General features: G+C 40.8%; 1 protein-coding gene across 2 annotated transcripts in view; it reads right to left on the reverse strand.

The window, feature by feature from the left end:
* Window positions 1-15,118, reverse strand: part of LOC111236848 (electrogenic sodium bicarbonate cotransporter 1-like) — a 53,806-nt gene that overhangs the window by 38,058 nt on the left and 630 nt on the right. For both annotated transcript variants that reach the window (XM_022765726.1, XM_022765725.1), the window contains exons 2-4: window positions 14,749-14,847; window positions 9,713-9,786; window positions 3,812-3,985 (exon numbers count right to left, since the gene is read on the reverse strand). In XM_022765726.1, coding sequence (XP_022621447.1) covers window positions 3,812-3,985; window positions 9,713-9,786; window positions 14,749-14,765 — 265 coding nt within the window. In that variant the 5' untranslated portion in view covers window positions 14,766-14,847. The remainder of the gene's footprint in view (window positions 1-3,811; window positions 3,986-9,712; window positions 9,787-14,748; window positions 14,848-15,118) is intronic.

A 15,118-nucleotide genomic window follows, 5' to 3' on the forward strand; every position in this document is an offset into this window, starting at 1 on the left:
AGAAAAAGATGGGAAAATGCTTAGTAAAAAAAAAACAAAAAAAACACGCTCATCAAAATGAGCAGGGGTCAAATAACTCTGCAGTGGTCACACATGCAACCAGGAGATGGACTCAAAGTCCCTGCAGCGTCCATCTGACCAAACAAGAGGATTTCAGTCCATATGACAGACAAGGGCCTTCCCCTGGGCCGGCCCTGATTCCCAGAGAGAGTAACACAGAGGAGGGCAGTGAGTAACAGTAGGACATTAGCTGTACTGCATGCCTGTCAGTTTCCACGTGCCTGACAGATGCCTGCAGATTTGAGTTTTAGCTGTAAAGACCTAAAAAGGCAGAGCTGCTCTACTGTCATAAATGGCAAAAGAATACAAATACATGTTTTAGTTAGCTACTTGGAAACAATCTATGTCAAGAGGAACTCTAAATTAAAAATGCAATTATTTCATTTTTATTTCAATGCCTATGACATTGGAAGGTCAGAGTGCTAGTTCACTAGCTTTTCCAACATTAAGCTGTCAGCTATGTCTAGTTTGACCCTGAAAGGTTAGCTAGGCCACAAGATACAGATGGAAGACTGTTCACATAAACATAATGTGATTTTACAACTTTAGAATTTCATATTTACTAAAAGTGCTGATATATTAGGTTCCTATCATTAACTATCCATTGAACATGTAAATTATGCACGCTGCACCAGCAGTCATCATTTAGCAGGCTCGTGGTGTGAACATTAGCATTCTCTCAGCAGGCTCAAAGGATAAAGCCCTGTGTGACAAACTTCTTATTTGGGCAATTTAAGTGACTAGTATAACTGTTACTTTACCAGGACAACCATGATTCTTTAGTGCAACTCAAAGAGGTTTATCCAATAACTCATCCAAAAATCTCTCTTCTTCTGAGAAATGTCTGAATTATGATGAGTCTCTGCTCATACAAATATACCAGGAGTCCAATGCACGCGGTATCCTGAAAGTCTAGATATACTTTTATATACTTTATACTTTTATTGGATAGATTTCCAAATTTAAAAATACACAAATTCATTATTAGGAACCATGACATTTCGATTTTTAAAGATTGGCTGTGGTTTAATCAGTGAATGACTTTAAAAAGGGATTAAGTGGCAACAGTTTCACATCAAATGGAATATAAATTTTACAAAAGTCTGTTTACATACAATAAAACAAACGAACCATTCACTGTACAACAATACCAATTGTACTAAGAGCTCTCCGTTTGTGTTGTTATGCCATTTCACTGCGCACCTTGATTCCATCACAGGATTTTTACATAACATCAACAGCATTTATTCTATTTCGCCCTCATGAGCCAGCAGACTGCCATAGTGTTGACTGATAACAAAACGTCAAAGCTAACATTCTCCTGCCAACATAGTCGCATTTTCCATGAATGGAGAATTACCAGTGTTGCCGTAAACAACCCGAGGTGTGAAGGGTTTCAGATGTTACGTCATTACTGCCTGACTTCAATGGGTTTTTCAAGAATGAAGAATTGCTGTTGTCCCCTTTCACACATATTTTTGGGATTGACAGTATACAGCATTTGAGTCTCTAGTTTCCACTTGTTTAACTATGGACTCCATAAATGCACATATCAACTGGGGAAACCCAGACAGAAAAGTCAAACTTGGCAATCACCTCACCAACAGCACAGTTTAAAAAAAAAAAAAAAAAGGACAACCCGTCAACGTTGTCCAGCCTGTGATGAATCTCATCTCTACGTACAGGCAGCAGTTTCAAGAAAAAGACTAATCTTGTTAAACCAAGTGTGAGCAAATGAACCAGCAAGTCCGAAGAGTAACTGCACTGCTGTTCACACACACAACAGGCAGGAATATTTAGCCCACCCAAACGCAGCCATCATTACCCCACAGACAAAGTCCATTAGTTTGGCGAGTACAGCTGTATCCCTGCCAGACTGGTCCAAAGGCTTAATAACCAGACAATTTGGCAAAGGGTTGTGGGTAGAGTTAGGCCTTGAGGAGGGAAAAGAAGTACAAAATAGTCTAAAATCTGCTATGAAAGGGAAATGCAGACAACAACTCTACAATTACCGACTGCAAAGAACCAACTTCAGGGTCACTCAGACAGATCGGCCTCTCCGCAACACAAACAGTTATATCGAAAAACGATTTCATCTGTCATCTCCTATTCTTTATTGGTGGCAGGACAAATAGTAAATAATAAAAACATATCACTGTCACTGTTTGACTATTATGGGGACAGTCCAAAAAGGTTGGGGTCCACTGCACTACTCTGAGTCAGGGTTGGACCACATGCAGTGTGACTGTAACAGAAAAACTGTGGTCTGGTCTTCATCATATCTGAGACACTGCCATCTTATCAGGAATCACTTCTTTAGCCACTTTGGAAGCTTATTACAAAACATTTTGCCTGCAGTTTAGCCCAGTATCTCTGATTGACTCAGAAATCTATAAAACTCACAATTTCTTGCTAAATATGCATCATCACATTCAGTAGCAACAACCAGATGGGCTGGATGTAATCTATTCTCCGACTGGATTTATTTCCCGAAGAAAATCCCCCCACATCTAGTGATGTGTACACATTAGAAAATCCAGTTCTGGTGTATTTTGTCCTCTTGTCACATCATGTGCGAGCAAGCATGTGTAAAATTGCATCACTTTCTAGAAATGACAGTGGCCTGCCTCATTATTGGATTGACAGAAAGCAAGGACATTTTAAGCCTTCCTCACAGGGGACCACTGTTACACGGACCTCATGTAATCAGAGAATTAATGTCTGTCCTCTGTTTTTCCAAATTACTCCATGTATTTGTTGTCAATAGACCCACAGTCTTACACCGTTTTTGGCTTATGGTCCTTTATGTTAATGAGCATGTGATTATGAACTGGAAGCAGTCCAACCTAAATGTGATGTTCCCTGATAATGTTTCATCTGGACAGCTTTTAGACGTCTCGAGAGGTAAAACGTTGCAGAATTCCACAAAAACTGCAAAGATCCAAACAAAATAATTCCTCTTGAAGCGGCCCGACCCCCAGGATTAGAACTAGGCATAAATTGTTCTGAAATCTCATTGTAAAAATGGCAAATTCACACTGTTTTAAACCCAACATGAATTCTGTGACATTATAAAAAAATCAATGGACTGCTACGGGTTTTATTAACAGTCTTACACCGTTTCAAACCTTAACTTGAACACAACAGAGAAAAAAATGCAGTAAGAGTGAGGCTTACACGTTAACTCATATCTAAACTCAGCATCACTGAATGTGACCTTTCTCTCCTCCCTTTCTTCCACAACTTTCAATCAAAACTGTCCAGAGCTCTTTGTCCGAGCATCCGCAGATCACAGCAGCTGCGCCTGAGGGCACGTCGCACTTTACACTCTACGGGACAGAAGAGGAAGCTCCAGCCAAGCAAGGACACAAACACTAACACATACAGTATAAGTGCTAGCACACACCGGCACTCACACAAAGACAGACACACTTATGTCTCGGACAAAGCACAGAAATACACAAACGTATACACTGTACTCAAGAGACACTGTACTCAAGAGACTCATATCAGCACTAGTACAATTGTATCTGAGTAGCCATTACTTCGAATAAAAATTCACCCTGCTCTGTCGAAACAGGCTCGTCACTCAGCAGGACATGCACAGCTATTTCTGGCCACTAAGTGGACTCAGCAACTTCCGTTGGGTCACGGAGAGTCACAGGGGCTTTTTTCTGGAAAAGAGAGTAGCCTTAAGCGAAGACAGACATGAACCCTAATCAGCCTTGACATGGAGTCCATCAGAACTTACTGAGAGGTTTGAGGATGCTGTTGCTGGCCTCATCGTTGTTTTCCGTGTCCGACTTGTCAGAGGTGTTCTCCGTCAACTTCTCCTTTCTGTCCTTGTGGCTGGTTCTCCGACGGTGACGCCTCCGACGTCGATAGCTCTTGGGCACGTGCACGCCGATGTAAATGGTGTGGTGACCTGTGAAAAAACACAAAACAGCAGATGAACTCTGACACTAAACATCCTGACAAATTCTGTTCTACTCTAACTGCTATGATGCAAACGGTGACACGGGACACAATCAAAATCCCTATCAGCAAGTGCAAAATTAGAAGCATTAACATTACAGAGAATTATGACGTGATCGCTACAGTGCTGCAGGGTAAGTGAATTACAGCACATAACCCTAACCGAATGTTGACCACTATTTTATCAGTTCAACCGGGGAACATTCTCACGTGGCCCACAACAGATCCAAGACAGCATAACCGAGCAGGGCTATGGAGGTTGCAGTGCACTGTCAAAACAAATATTTGGGCCGAAAAAGAAGTCGCACGTAGCAGTGAAGACACCATGACTGCTTGCATGACTACATCCTTGTTATGCGTGTTGGCACAATACCAACAAGACATGCAGTTTTACATGTAGTTGGGTTGGTTCAGGGTCAATAAAGACGAGCAGACCAGACTGTTTGCTAATAACATACCATTCAGACGGACGGAGATTTGACGCCAACACGCGGTGCACATATTTTCAGAGATGCTGGTCATTTGGCTGATGTTCAGGACAGGTATCTGATTCAGGGAATTCATTCTTAACTAATTTACTTAATTTTAGTACTGTAGATGTGAAATTAGGGGATGGAGTTTAATCCACACATACCTGGGTGATACAATGTGCAACACAAAGCACTGAACCCTACTGCAGAGACATTCTTTCACAACAAGATCTGAAGCTCCACGGGAACTCACTGATATAATGATGTAATGGCAAATCAATAATTATTAGGAACACACTGCATATAATCATCGGCAGAGGAGATGTGATGTTTGCAGTTTATTACTAGGAACACCTAGCTAAAACGCAGTGCAGTCTAATACAACAGTCCTGCGATAAATCCTACCTTCATGAAAGTTTGAACGTTCAGTTTTTGTTCTAACTGTTTTCCAGAGGTGTCGATCTGACTTTGGGGTCATTTTGGAGGATGTAGATTGTGCTGCTGTCGAACTGTATCATGAAACCTATTGTAGGGCTGTTGTATTAGACTGCATTCATTTTCACAAAGTTTACCTTACTCGGAGGCTGCTGATGGAGTAACGTGGCACCCCAGTGTTTGCTTATTGTGTGAATGAAGCTGTACGTTCAGCACAGCAACTGTGTTTTGTCCCAACCTCTGCAACTAAATGTAGACCCTGGTTCCTCTAGTCAAAATGCAGGTAATGTTCCAGAGTTCCTAAAATGGTTCTTGGGGCCCTGGAGAAGTTGTTGTGGTTGAAATGGACCATTAGATTGCATTAGCTTTTGTTAGGTGTACCTAATAAACTGGCAAACAAGTGTAATGCCTATAAGTAAGTGTTTGATATTCAAAAGAATGATTTTTTTACTTTAATGTTAGTTTTCTTTACCGTTCCCCATCCCACAACAGTTCAGAGTGGCCACTGTGATCAATATAATCAATAACTTGTAAAATAACTGATGTTTGCTCTTCAGTTCCAGGGTTTAGTTTTAGTGATGTCATACCACATTTCTAACACCACACGTTCTCCTTCCTAAGCAGAGGAAGACTATAAAAAAAACAACCTTTCAGAGTCAACATCAAAAGTGCTCCTGCAACAAAAGGCTCTATGCAATCAGTGTCAAACGTCGCCTCTTTGAGCTGGTCGGGTAATGTTGGGCCAAGCACTGCACATGACCCAACCAGGAAGTGGCTGAACCCCTCAACACAACAAACAATGATCTCTCTTGAAGCACAACGGCGCTCATTATTCACTCGTACCACAATGCCTTGTGTTTTAGGGGGTTCATCTAAATTCACTGACACCGACGGTTCAGCACACCAGGCAAATACTGGACATCAGAGACGAGGAAAAGCTGAACAGCTTTTTACAGTTTTACCTCACTGTAAATCAGAGGGAATATTTTATCTGGGCACATTTTCTGCTTCTCTATCTATGGTCTTTTTTTCAATGTGGTTTTCAGATGACAGTTTGAAGTTAAACTCATGCCCTGAGCAGTTAAATACTAGATATCAGACATCAGCCTGTAGTTTGCTTGTATTAATGTTGTTGATGTGACTGAACTTTCTCCCAGAACTACAGAGGAACTGAAAATACAAAGTTTAGTTTTCTTAAAATGGTTAAAACTGTTAATAATTATATACATAATATGGATACAGAACAATATACAGAGAAACATTGGCAAACATTATTCTACAATTCCTGCAGTACATGAGTCCGTTTTGGTAACTTTCCCCTCTCACATTGCATAAGATGAATGAAAAACAAAGACAGGAGAACTGGTAAACGAGACGAGAAGCGGTCAAAGGGGGACAGTGCAGGAGAAAATAGACAAAGAATTGGAGACAGAGCCAGCATCACCCACACTAGAGTTGCTGCTAACCAGGCTTTTGGTTCAACAAAGACGGTACCTGTTCCATGTTTATGTGATAACATAAAAACACAGGGCACAAGATCAATTGAACAAGGCCAAAGCCTTGCCGGCATCATCAGCCAAAAACAAAAACAGTAAAAACAGAATTCAACTCGTCTAAGAAGAAGTCTGAGTTGATGCAACTTCAGTCAGACGACAGATTAAAATGAAGATTGTGTAAGTTAATTAATGGCCTATCACACTTTTACAACATTAAAGCTCAGATCTGTGAATGCTGTACTTCTTTTTCTGTATTTTTTTTCTGCAACATGTCCACATGGTTACTTATTTGCGTTTTTTTGACTGACCGGTCACAGGCCAGTGCTACACCCACCGATGTCCAAGCCTGATGTGACTGATGAAGTTACACCATTGGTGAGTCAATAGTGTTTAACTATTGTCTTTCCTTTAAAAAGTCACCAGAGCCTTTGTTTATTCCCTCTCTTTCATATGTATAATTGGTTACACTGATATTTTTGTTCGATGCATTGTTTTGATTTGATTACCTTTTCGTATTTAAAGCCCTCTAGCGTTTCAGCTAATGGAACAGGTATAGCCTTATAAATGTCCAGTAGTGCCTTTTACCTTCATGCTGGTTCATTAAGAAACATTAGAGTCAACCAAAGAAGTAATCAGATTCACCAGACAGCAAGTGGGCATTACAACAAGACCCAGAAGCAGATGGCTGGACAGCAACAAAGGAGAGCAGAGATATAGTCAAATAGAAAGACATAAAGACCATAGAGCCAATAAAGGTGATAGATGAGCAATAAAACAGAGTGTGAAGACGTTTGCACACACTGAACAGCCACAAGAAAGGAGGTGAGAGAATAAGAGAGTGATGGAGGAGAAGGAATAAAAAAATAGTCAAGTCGAGTCAAGGGGCTGGAAAGGAAGATTTGCACACTGCCAGAGGAGCTTTGTAAAACGACTTCCTCTTCTTTTTTTTGGGGTGGAAGAAGAACTTCTTTTGGAGCTGCCCGTAAGCTCGCGCTGAATGAAATGAAATCCTTGTGTGTGCTGGGAGGTTTGTTGAGCTCACTAGATTTCTGAGGAGAGGCAACGCCACCGCCAGTTTCCCCAGTAACCCGTGCTGCTGGGACCTGCCCAGTGGGGAGGATGGCAACAGGCCACACGGCACTGACAGCATGCTAATACTGAACAGCTTTAAAAATATACAGCTGGATTAAAAGGGAGAGATGCCGATAGTTGGGCTTTTTTGTTTTAGAAGAAATGATTAGTCTCCCTGTTGGTTTCTGACTCAGCAGTATATTTTGAAACTTTGAATATCACAACAATAAAACATGTACCGTTTTAACATAAGGTAATGCTAGATGAGTGTTTAGGAGCATGAGGGCCTGTCTAATGGGCATTGTAACTAATAATAATAATAATGTTGCATACATACAGTATTTGGATTGACCTCATATCAAAAAATGCAGCCAAAGGTCACAAAGTGGGACTTAGCTGTCGTCTATCTGGATCATTGACACTGTCTGTGACGCAGGGTGAGATACCAAACATGTTCCTGGAGTGAAAACAGGCTAATCAGTGACAGATTAAGATAATTTGGCCATTGGAATCAAAGCTCCTCTCACAGACATTTATCTTGTACAATGTGAAAAATGTCAAACTACGTCATCTCTTGTTGTTGTTGTTGTAATCAGTCAGTCGGCTCAGAGCGAGCAGCGGGGGGGAGGAGTGGGGGTTACTGAGCTCAGTGGAGAGTCCAAAAAGAGATTCAGCCGCAGACGAGAACACACGCAGACACAGCTAAGACAGACGCCGGTTACGCACAGGAAGTCAGATAGATTGAGGCAGGGTTCAAGCTGAGGTGACACCTGACAAAATGTTGATCTCCAGCACGAGGGGCACCGCTGTGCAAATTCTATTGCATTATATATTCAATAATCATGTGTTAAAGTAAGTTACTTAAAGGATCATTCCAGTGTTTTACACATTTAGCCCATTTTCTATAAATCAGATATACCCATGCCACTGTTTTTATAACCATTCTATACAGCCATTGTTTCACATTCATTTCTGTACAGTATGAAAATTATTCAGCAGATCTTTTGAAGTTAGTTTAAAAAAGTGCAATCTATCACAAACTCTGCACTATGTTTTGTCTAAGTTGCATAACTGCAGCAAGATAATGCAGTTTGATTTCACTGTGGTGGGCTCCATAACTCATGCTTCAAGAGCCTAAGAGATTCATATTATACAGAAATGAATGGAAATCAATGGTTGCATGTAATGGTATAGAAATCGCATTAAAAATATATACAAAAACTGTACACCATGCATTTGAACATCTTTGACAAAAATGTGAAACGGATGATCTGTAATTATGGAGAAAGGGTTTGCAAAAATACTAGTAGGGCCCTTTAAAAAAGCAACATTAAAGAATTTCTTGAAAACAATTGTCAAGTGTCAAAAAAAAAAAAAAAAAAGATCAGAAATCACCAACAACAACAAAGAGCTGGTGCTGGACCCATTCTGAGTCCTTCCACCAAAAGAAACAAAACAAAACAAAACATGAGGCTCTTGGATGGTAAATCGGGCTCTGTGCCAGGCCCTTTAATCTTCTGGACTAGAACCAAGAAGACTGTGGCGCTAGGTGCGGGTTAATGTCATCACCATGTAAACCTAACCTTGCGCCATGGCAACAAGACATACTCTCTGCTGGCATTAATCCACTTGAAAACATGCCAATAGAATATAATATATTTAATTATTATCACTTAAGACATTTTAACATACTGGAAGGTTTTTTGTTTTTTTTCCCCCCCTTTCTCTTTGTTGTCCTGTAGGTCTTTGAGTGGATTAGTGAGGTAAACACAGGATCACATGCTCCTTGTTCTACATCTTTCTCATGCCAGCTCGCCAAACAGGTGAGCATTACGGTCTACATGCAGGAAGTGTGTGAAATTTGGCAGTCTCTAAAAGGCTAAATGACGCCCTTCCTGTTTCTCTCAATGGGTGCTTTGAAAAAGTTCTTTAGTTCTTCAGGAAAAAAGAAAAAAACTCCAATTTAAAAAGCTGGTTCATTGTAGGTAGTATTGTTTGTAGATAAATGACTTTCAAAATAAAAGAACTGAGAAATATGTCATACATAAGTTAAAACTTTTTTTTAAATGCACGTTTGATGCTTCCTGCTATATACTGTATGTTTCTATTGCCTTGCACTCTACATCATATGGAAGACTTAAAAAAAACAAACACGTTTTGTTCACATGCAGAGACATAAAAGTGTACAGGTACAGGTAAACTTACCCTCTACCTCCTCCTCATCACAGATGTGCTTGAGTAAGGACGCCCCTCGGTCCAGCACCGCCTCATCCTCCATCCTGTAGTAGTAAAAGAGGAAGAAAGACTGCTCACACTTTTCCTCCAGCGACAACGTGGAGCCATAGCACTTTGGCTCGTTCACCTGCAATAAGTTCGGACTAGGACTCAGTCTGGTGCTGCTGGTAGCGCTCATCTCGACCCATTAAAGACTCATTGACAAACACCCTATGTGACTACCTCAACACCTGGAGATAGCACCTTGTTCTATGTTTTTCAGTAGCTAAACTATCCTCAAGCGTGAGAATGTGTGTCGTCCTTGAGGAGGGCAAAGTGCGCAGTCGATAGGTACGATGTAATGGATTTAATCTGGCGGAGGGGGGTGAGGGAGAGGACAGGAAGTCTCTGCTAATTGAGTGTGATGGCCGGAGTGACTGGTCATGCGCAAAAAACGCCCGATTGACTGAGACTTGAACTCATCAAAATCTGGATCTGGCTCTGTCTCCACTTCATCTATTAGACACTGAATCAAGGTGTTGTGTTTTATTACTGGGGGTGGGGGATATCTGAAGAAAGTATATGTGTTAGTATTGCATCTAATCAGCCACACGCCCACACACACTACAAAGCCTCTCCATCTGGCAGGTAATGCCTGCCAGCCCCCCTCTTCACCACCCAACCTAAGAAACAAGTGGGGCATCACATGTCTGTCTACTCATCCGCCCTTACAGGATTACGCCGGCTTTACTTAAGTGACAACACACACACAAACCCGTAACAGGCTGGCGTGTCGGAGCCTCCGATACTCTCCAAGACGACTCTCTCACTCACACACACACGCACACACACACGCACACACACACACGCGCACACACACACACACACACACACGTCCTTGCCTCAAACCAGCCGTACTGTTGCCCAACAAACATCAGCATCGATTTTAAAAAATGTTTCATTCAGGTTTGAAGCTAAAAAGAAGTTTTGTTTGTTTGATTTTGTGGTGAGGGCAAACACTTTATTCTCAGTCTGCTATGCGCATGCTGAGTGAGTCATCAACAAAAACTTGAGGTTTTATCATCACACATACTCATTTTATTACCGACTATAAATGGCTCATTTAGTATCACCCCAACGCACTTAACCACCAACACACACACACACACACACACACACACACACACACACACACACACACACCAAGTAATACCAGAACTACTTAACCCCTGGGTTTTACCCTAATGAGATCATAGACAAATTGGTTTGTTCTGTGGAACAACGCAACATTGTTTGTTACCAGATAATTTAATTAATTTGGATTTCATTCATAATTTCAGTCACTTTCTACAGGAAGTTAATCCATTCTAGGTCAAAGTGGACTGGCAGACAAGATGGCAGAGAGACACCCTGGACACAAGGGGCTCAGGGGGTCAAAGGTCAGCAAGAGAACAGTATTCTTCCAGCTGGCTCAATGTCTCACTAAGAGAAGTGTTAACATGAGGAGAGTCAGTGTGATACTCTCTCCACTAGCTGCATCAAGTTCATGTTGCACAGACGAATAGATTCGGTTGATCAGTGTGTTCTTCTGAAAAATCAAACACAGAAGATGAAGTGTGTTTGAAATCAAGTCCCACCACTGCTAAATGGCAAGTGTAATTTTCTGACACTATAATTATACAACTATAAAAGCCTGTGGTCATGTCAGCTCTATGAGTGGACAACTCTCCAATCAACATTTCTGCAGCACAAAATAAACACTTGACTCTGACACACTTCCTGCATTTAGTGGCATTAGCAACTGAAATCACAAAGTAGCCTACAATTATTCTAGAAATAAAGCTGTTTAAGATTGTAGACTCTTTTGTCATTTTTGTTATTCTCAGTACATAATGACAGTATTGGAAAGAACTCTACACACTTTTCTAATGAAGATGAATTTCTCTAATATTACCTACTAGTTTGATAAAGCTGACTGATCACACAAGAATCTTTTATCAAGCCACTGATGTGTAACCGTCTGATGTGGGTCAACTTGTTTTAAAGAAGTTTTATAACACCATCATGATTCAGCCAGTTAAAAGCTGAGGCTAAAACTTCACCATCCTTCCTACTAATAGTTCCCTTCTATCTTCCTCCATTGCCACCTATAGAACAACCATGGACATAACAGGCCAAACTCCACTCAGCCTGAGCTGAGGCCCCACACACGTCTGCACCCGGGTTGTGTTTTCTACTCTCAGCTTAACACATTATCAGAGAGGAAGAAGAGGACAACAACTCACTGTCGTCAACTTATTCATCAAGTTTTTGCTCTGGATGTGATATGAGACTAAAAGTATAAATCCATCCTCATTGTTGCAGATCATTGACGTGTGATGTCGTGTGTGTTACATGAGTTATTTTGTAATTTTAAACGAAACCATGCTTCATTTTTTAACTTACCCCAACCTCCCCACCACACCCCCGACCCCCACCCCATCCTGCTTTGTCTGTTTCTATCTGAAAAAGTGATTACCTACATTTCCCAGAATGCTTTCCACTACTTAATCAAAACACTGCACAGCAGACCATTTACAGCATGTTTTCCAACTTGCTTTCACCTGAAGATTATTATTGGTTGGACTCTGCTTTTCTCCTGCAGTATAATCTTTTTTAGATCACTATAAACCCTGGCAGTGAAAGTCTGGGTCCCATTATAGCAGCAGAAAGAAGAGACTAATATAAAGCAGTTGGCAGAGTTTCTGATTTTGTTTTTTTGTGCTTCTGACATGCAACCAAAAACAATAAGCTTTGCTATTGATGATTATGTTGTAATCAACAAGAATATCAGTTAGTAATAATGTAACAAATGGGATTTTAGGGGATTTTAAAATTGCATAATGACAGATAAGCGACCATATGTGATTGACTGAGTCACTGATTACTCCACCACATGTTTTAATAATGTGTGTGCAATGACTAATACAAAAGCAGCAGGTTAGCCAATAGAACCACAAACTCTCAGGGTGCAAAATCTTGTCTCTGAATACTTGCGTACTCTGCAGGCTGCTGATATCAGCTTGTAGTAGAGTGAATTAGCCCCGGCTGAAGGTGACATTTGCTGCATCAATTAAAACTATTGCACCATTGAACCACATCCACTGGCAGTAATTCCCTTTTGTTAAGAGCTCACACCCATATCCAGTGGAAGACAACTGCAGTAAAAAAAAAAAAAAAGACACTGTAAAAGCAGAAGATACGAGGCGTCCAACTGAGATGAATGTCTGTCAGACTAAAATGAATAGCGGTGCCAAAGTTCGGGACTTTTTGTTGGACTTGATCTGATCTCTATAAATTAGGGACTGACTTTGTTTAGTTGGAATTTGCTTAAAACTTTGAAAACCGTCCCTTGGTCTCGCCTCTGCCTTTGACGTTTTCAATAACTGAAACATTTTGTGTTTTCAATCTGTGTCACAGATGCACAGGGAATATCTCAAAGTGACAGTTTAGCGTTTGCCCAATTACTCAGAGTAAGAATGAAGACAGGGAGAAGAACAAAATGAACCCAGGAATACAAATTAGACCACGAACACCAGTGGATTTTTCTTTGAATCAATATTTTAAGATATGTGTTTATTGATGCACAATGGCTCAACCTTCAAACAACCTTATTTCAAGCTGTACAAGCAATCAAAACTTGACAGGCTGTTACTTTGCACTCATGATTGGTATATTAGCTGCTATCTGTCTCTTACTGCGTAGATAACATTATCAGTCTCCCTGTCCTTGTCGGGCCCATAGTAATCTGCGTGCAGCCTACATTCATCTGTTTAGAGAGGAAAGAGTGTTCTCTGTACCCGAGCTGATGCAACTGTGAGTCCAAACCATGCCTTAAGGCATCCTGGACTGTGTTATGGTATACAGTATCTGCTGTAGTCGTCACACGAGATATGAATAAATGCGTCCAGGTCATGTATCTAGTACCGTGTACTCCAAATCAAGTCAAATCCCTGATGCAAAGGCGGCGAAATGTCATCGGATATCAGATTTCTCTGAAGCTCAAAGGGTTTCACCTCACAATAAAGGATACCTACAGTTTTTGATAAATGATAGCCACACTGGGGCTTTCGTCTGACAGTAGTTTTCACTATGCATGAGGTTGAAAATCAAAGCTTTGTTTCTTGGTGACTGTCACCAAAACTTTCCACTGCTTATTCAAAATGAACAGGGGTCACATAGGAATCAGAAAGTAGGGTTCAACTGGGATTTAAAGCCCTGAAATAGTGGCTCCAAGATGATTAAGAAAAATGTCAAATAGCTTACTATAAGCACATTTTTTAATCAATTTCAGTGACTTTTAGTATGTTTTTGGTGTGCAGCTCTGCGCAGCACTAGACATATTACCGTTTCAACTGCCTTAAAATGTTAAACAAGAGTCTGGTTCATGTATGTCGATGATAAGGATGCAGTGTCATCAGGGCTACTGATGTACCTCAAATTTAAAAAAAAAAAAAGTCCGTTCAGCATTAAAGCAAAAAAAGAAAAAAAACGCTGTGTAAAGGTTCGCTCTGGTTTCCACACGTTTGTTGTTGAGGGATGTTTTAAGCAATTACACGGCTGTTCATGTCTTGACACTTAAACTTTAACATGTTAATTGACCTCTAAGCCGTCTGTTAGCTCACACTGACATCAGATATAATGATTTACTCTTTATATGAACTTGAAATGCAGCAAAGTCACCTGCAGTCTACCTGCCTCCACCACTGACTCAAGGTATAAATTTCCCATTTTTGCCAGTCACAGCATGTGTGTTGTAACCTGTCAGATCTACCAGATAACCCTAACACTTGTTCCTGAGGTGCACCTGGTCTATTAAGCATTCATTCCTCCTCATATTAAGCACCAGAAGCTGTTTGTAGGCTCCTACACACACACACACACACACACACATATATATATATATACACATAGGTGTGTCGTATCCGATTCATTTAAGATCAAGTGAAGTGAGTGGCACTCGTGTAAAGCTTGTTGAAGTCACTTACTTCTTGCTGCCGCTCATCTCTTCAGGTTGCGTGTAATAAATCCTCCTTACTGAATATGCTGAGCAGAGCGGATCACCAGAGCGGCTGCTGATGTTTGACCTGACAAAGTAGCACATGGACAGGTTACTTCTCTGCTCTCTGTGGACTCAGTGCACACTCCTTCACACTCTGTCATAACCTAACCATAAGTGTTTGACTGAAAGGAAAGTCTCTTTCGCTACAATAACACCATGGCAAAATCCAGAGAGACATTATAGAGCACAGGTATCAAGTAAGACTTATTATGCACCTGCTGCTGGTGCATAAATTAATGATAGATGAGATTTGAAAACATAGTGCAGCAAAATATAATTACATGATTACCACAGGC

The sequence above is a fragment of the Seriola dumerili genome, unplaced genomic scaffold, assembly GCF_002260705.1.
Source record: "Seriola dumerili isolate Sdu_G_001 unplaced genomic scaffold, Sdu_1.0 BDQW01000733.1, whole genome shotgun sequence".
Taxonomy (NCBI): Eukaryota; Metazoa; Chordata; class Actinopteri; order Carangiformes; family Carangidae; genus Seriola; species Seriola dumerili.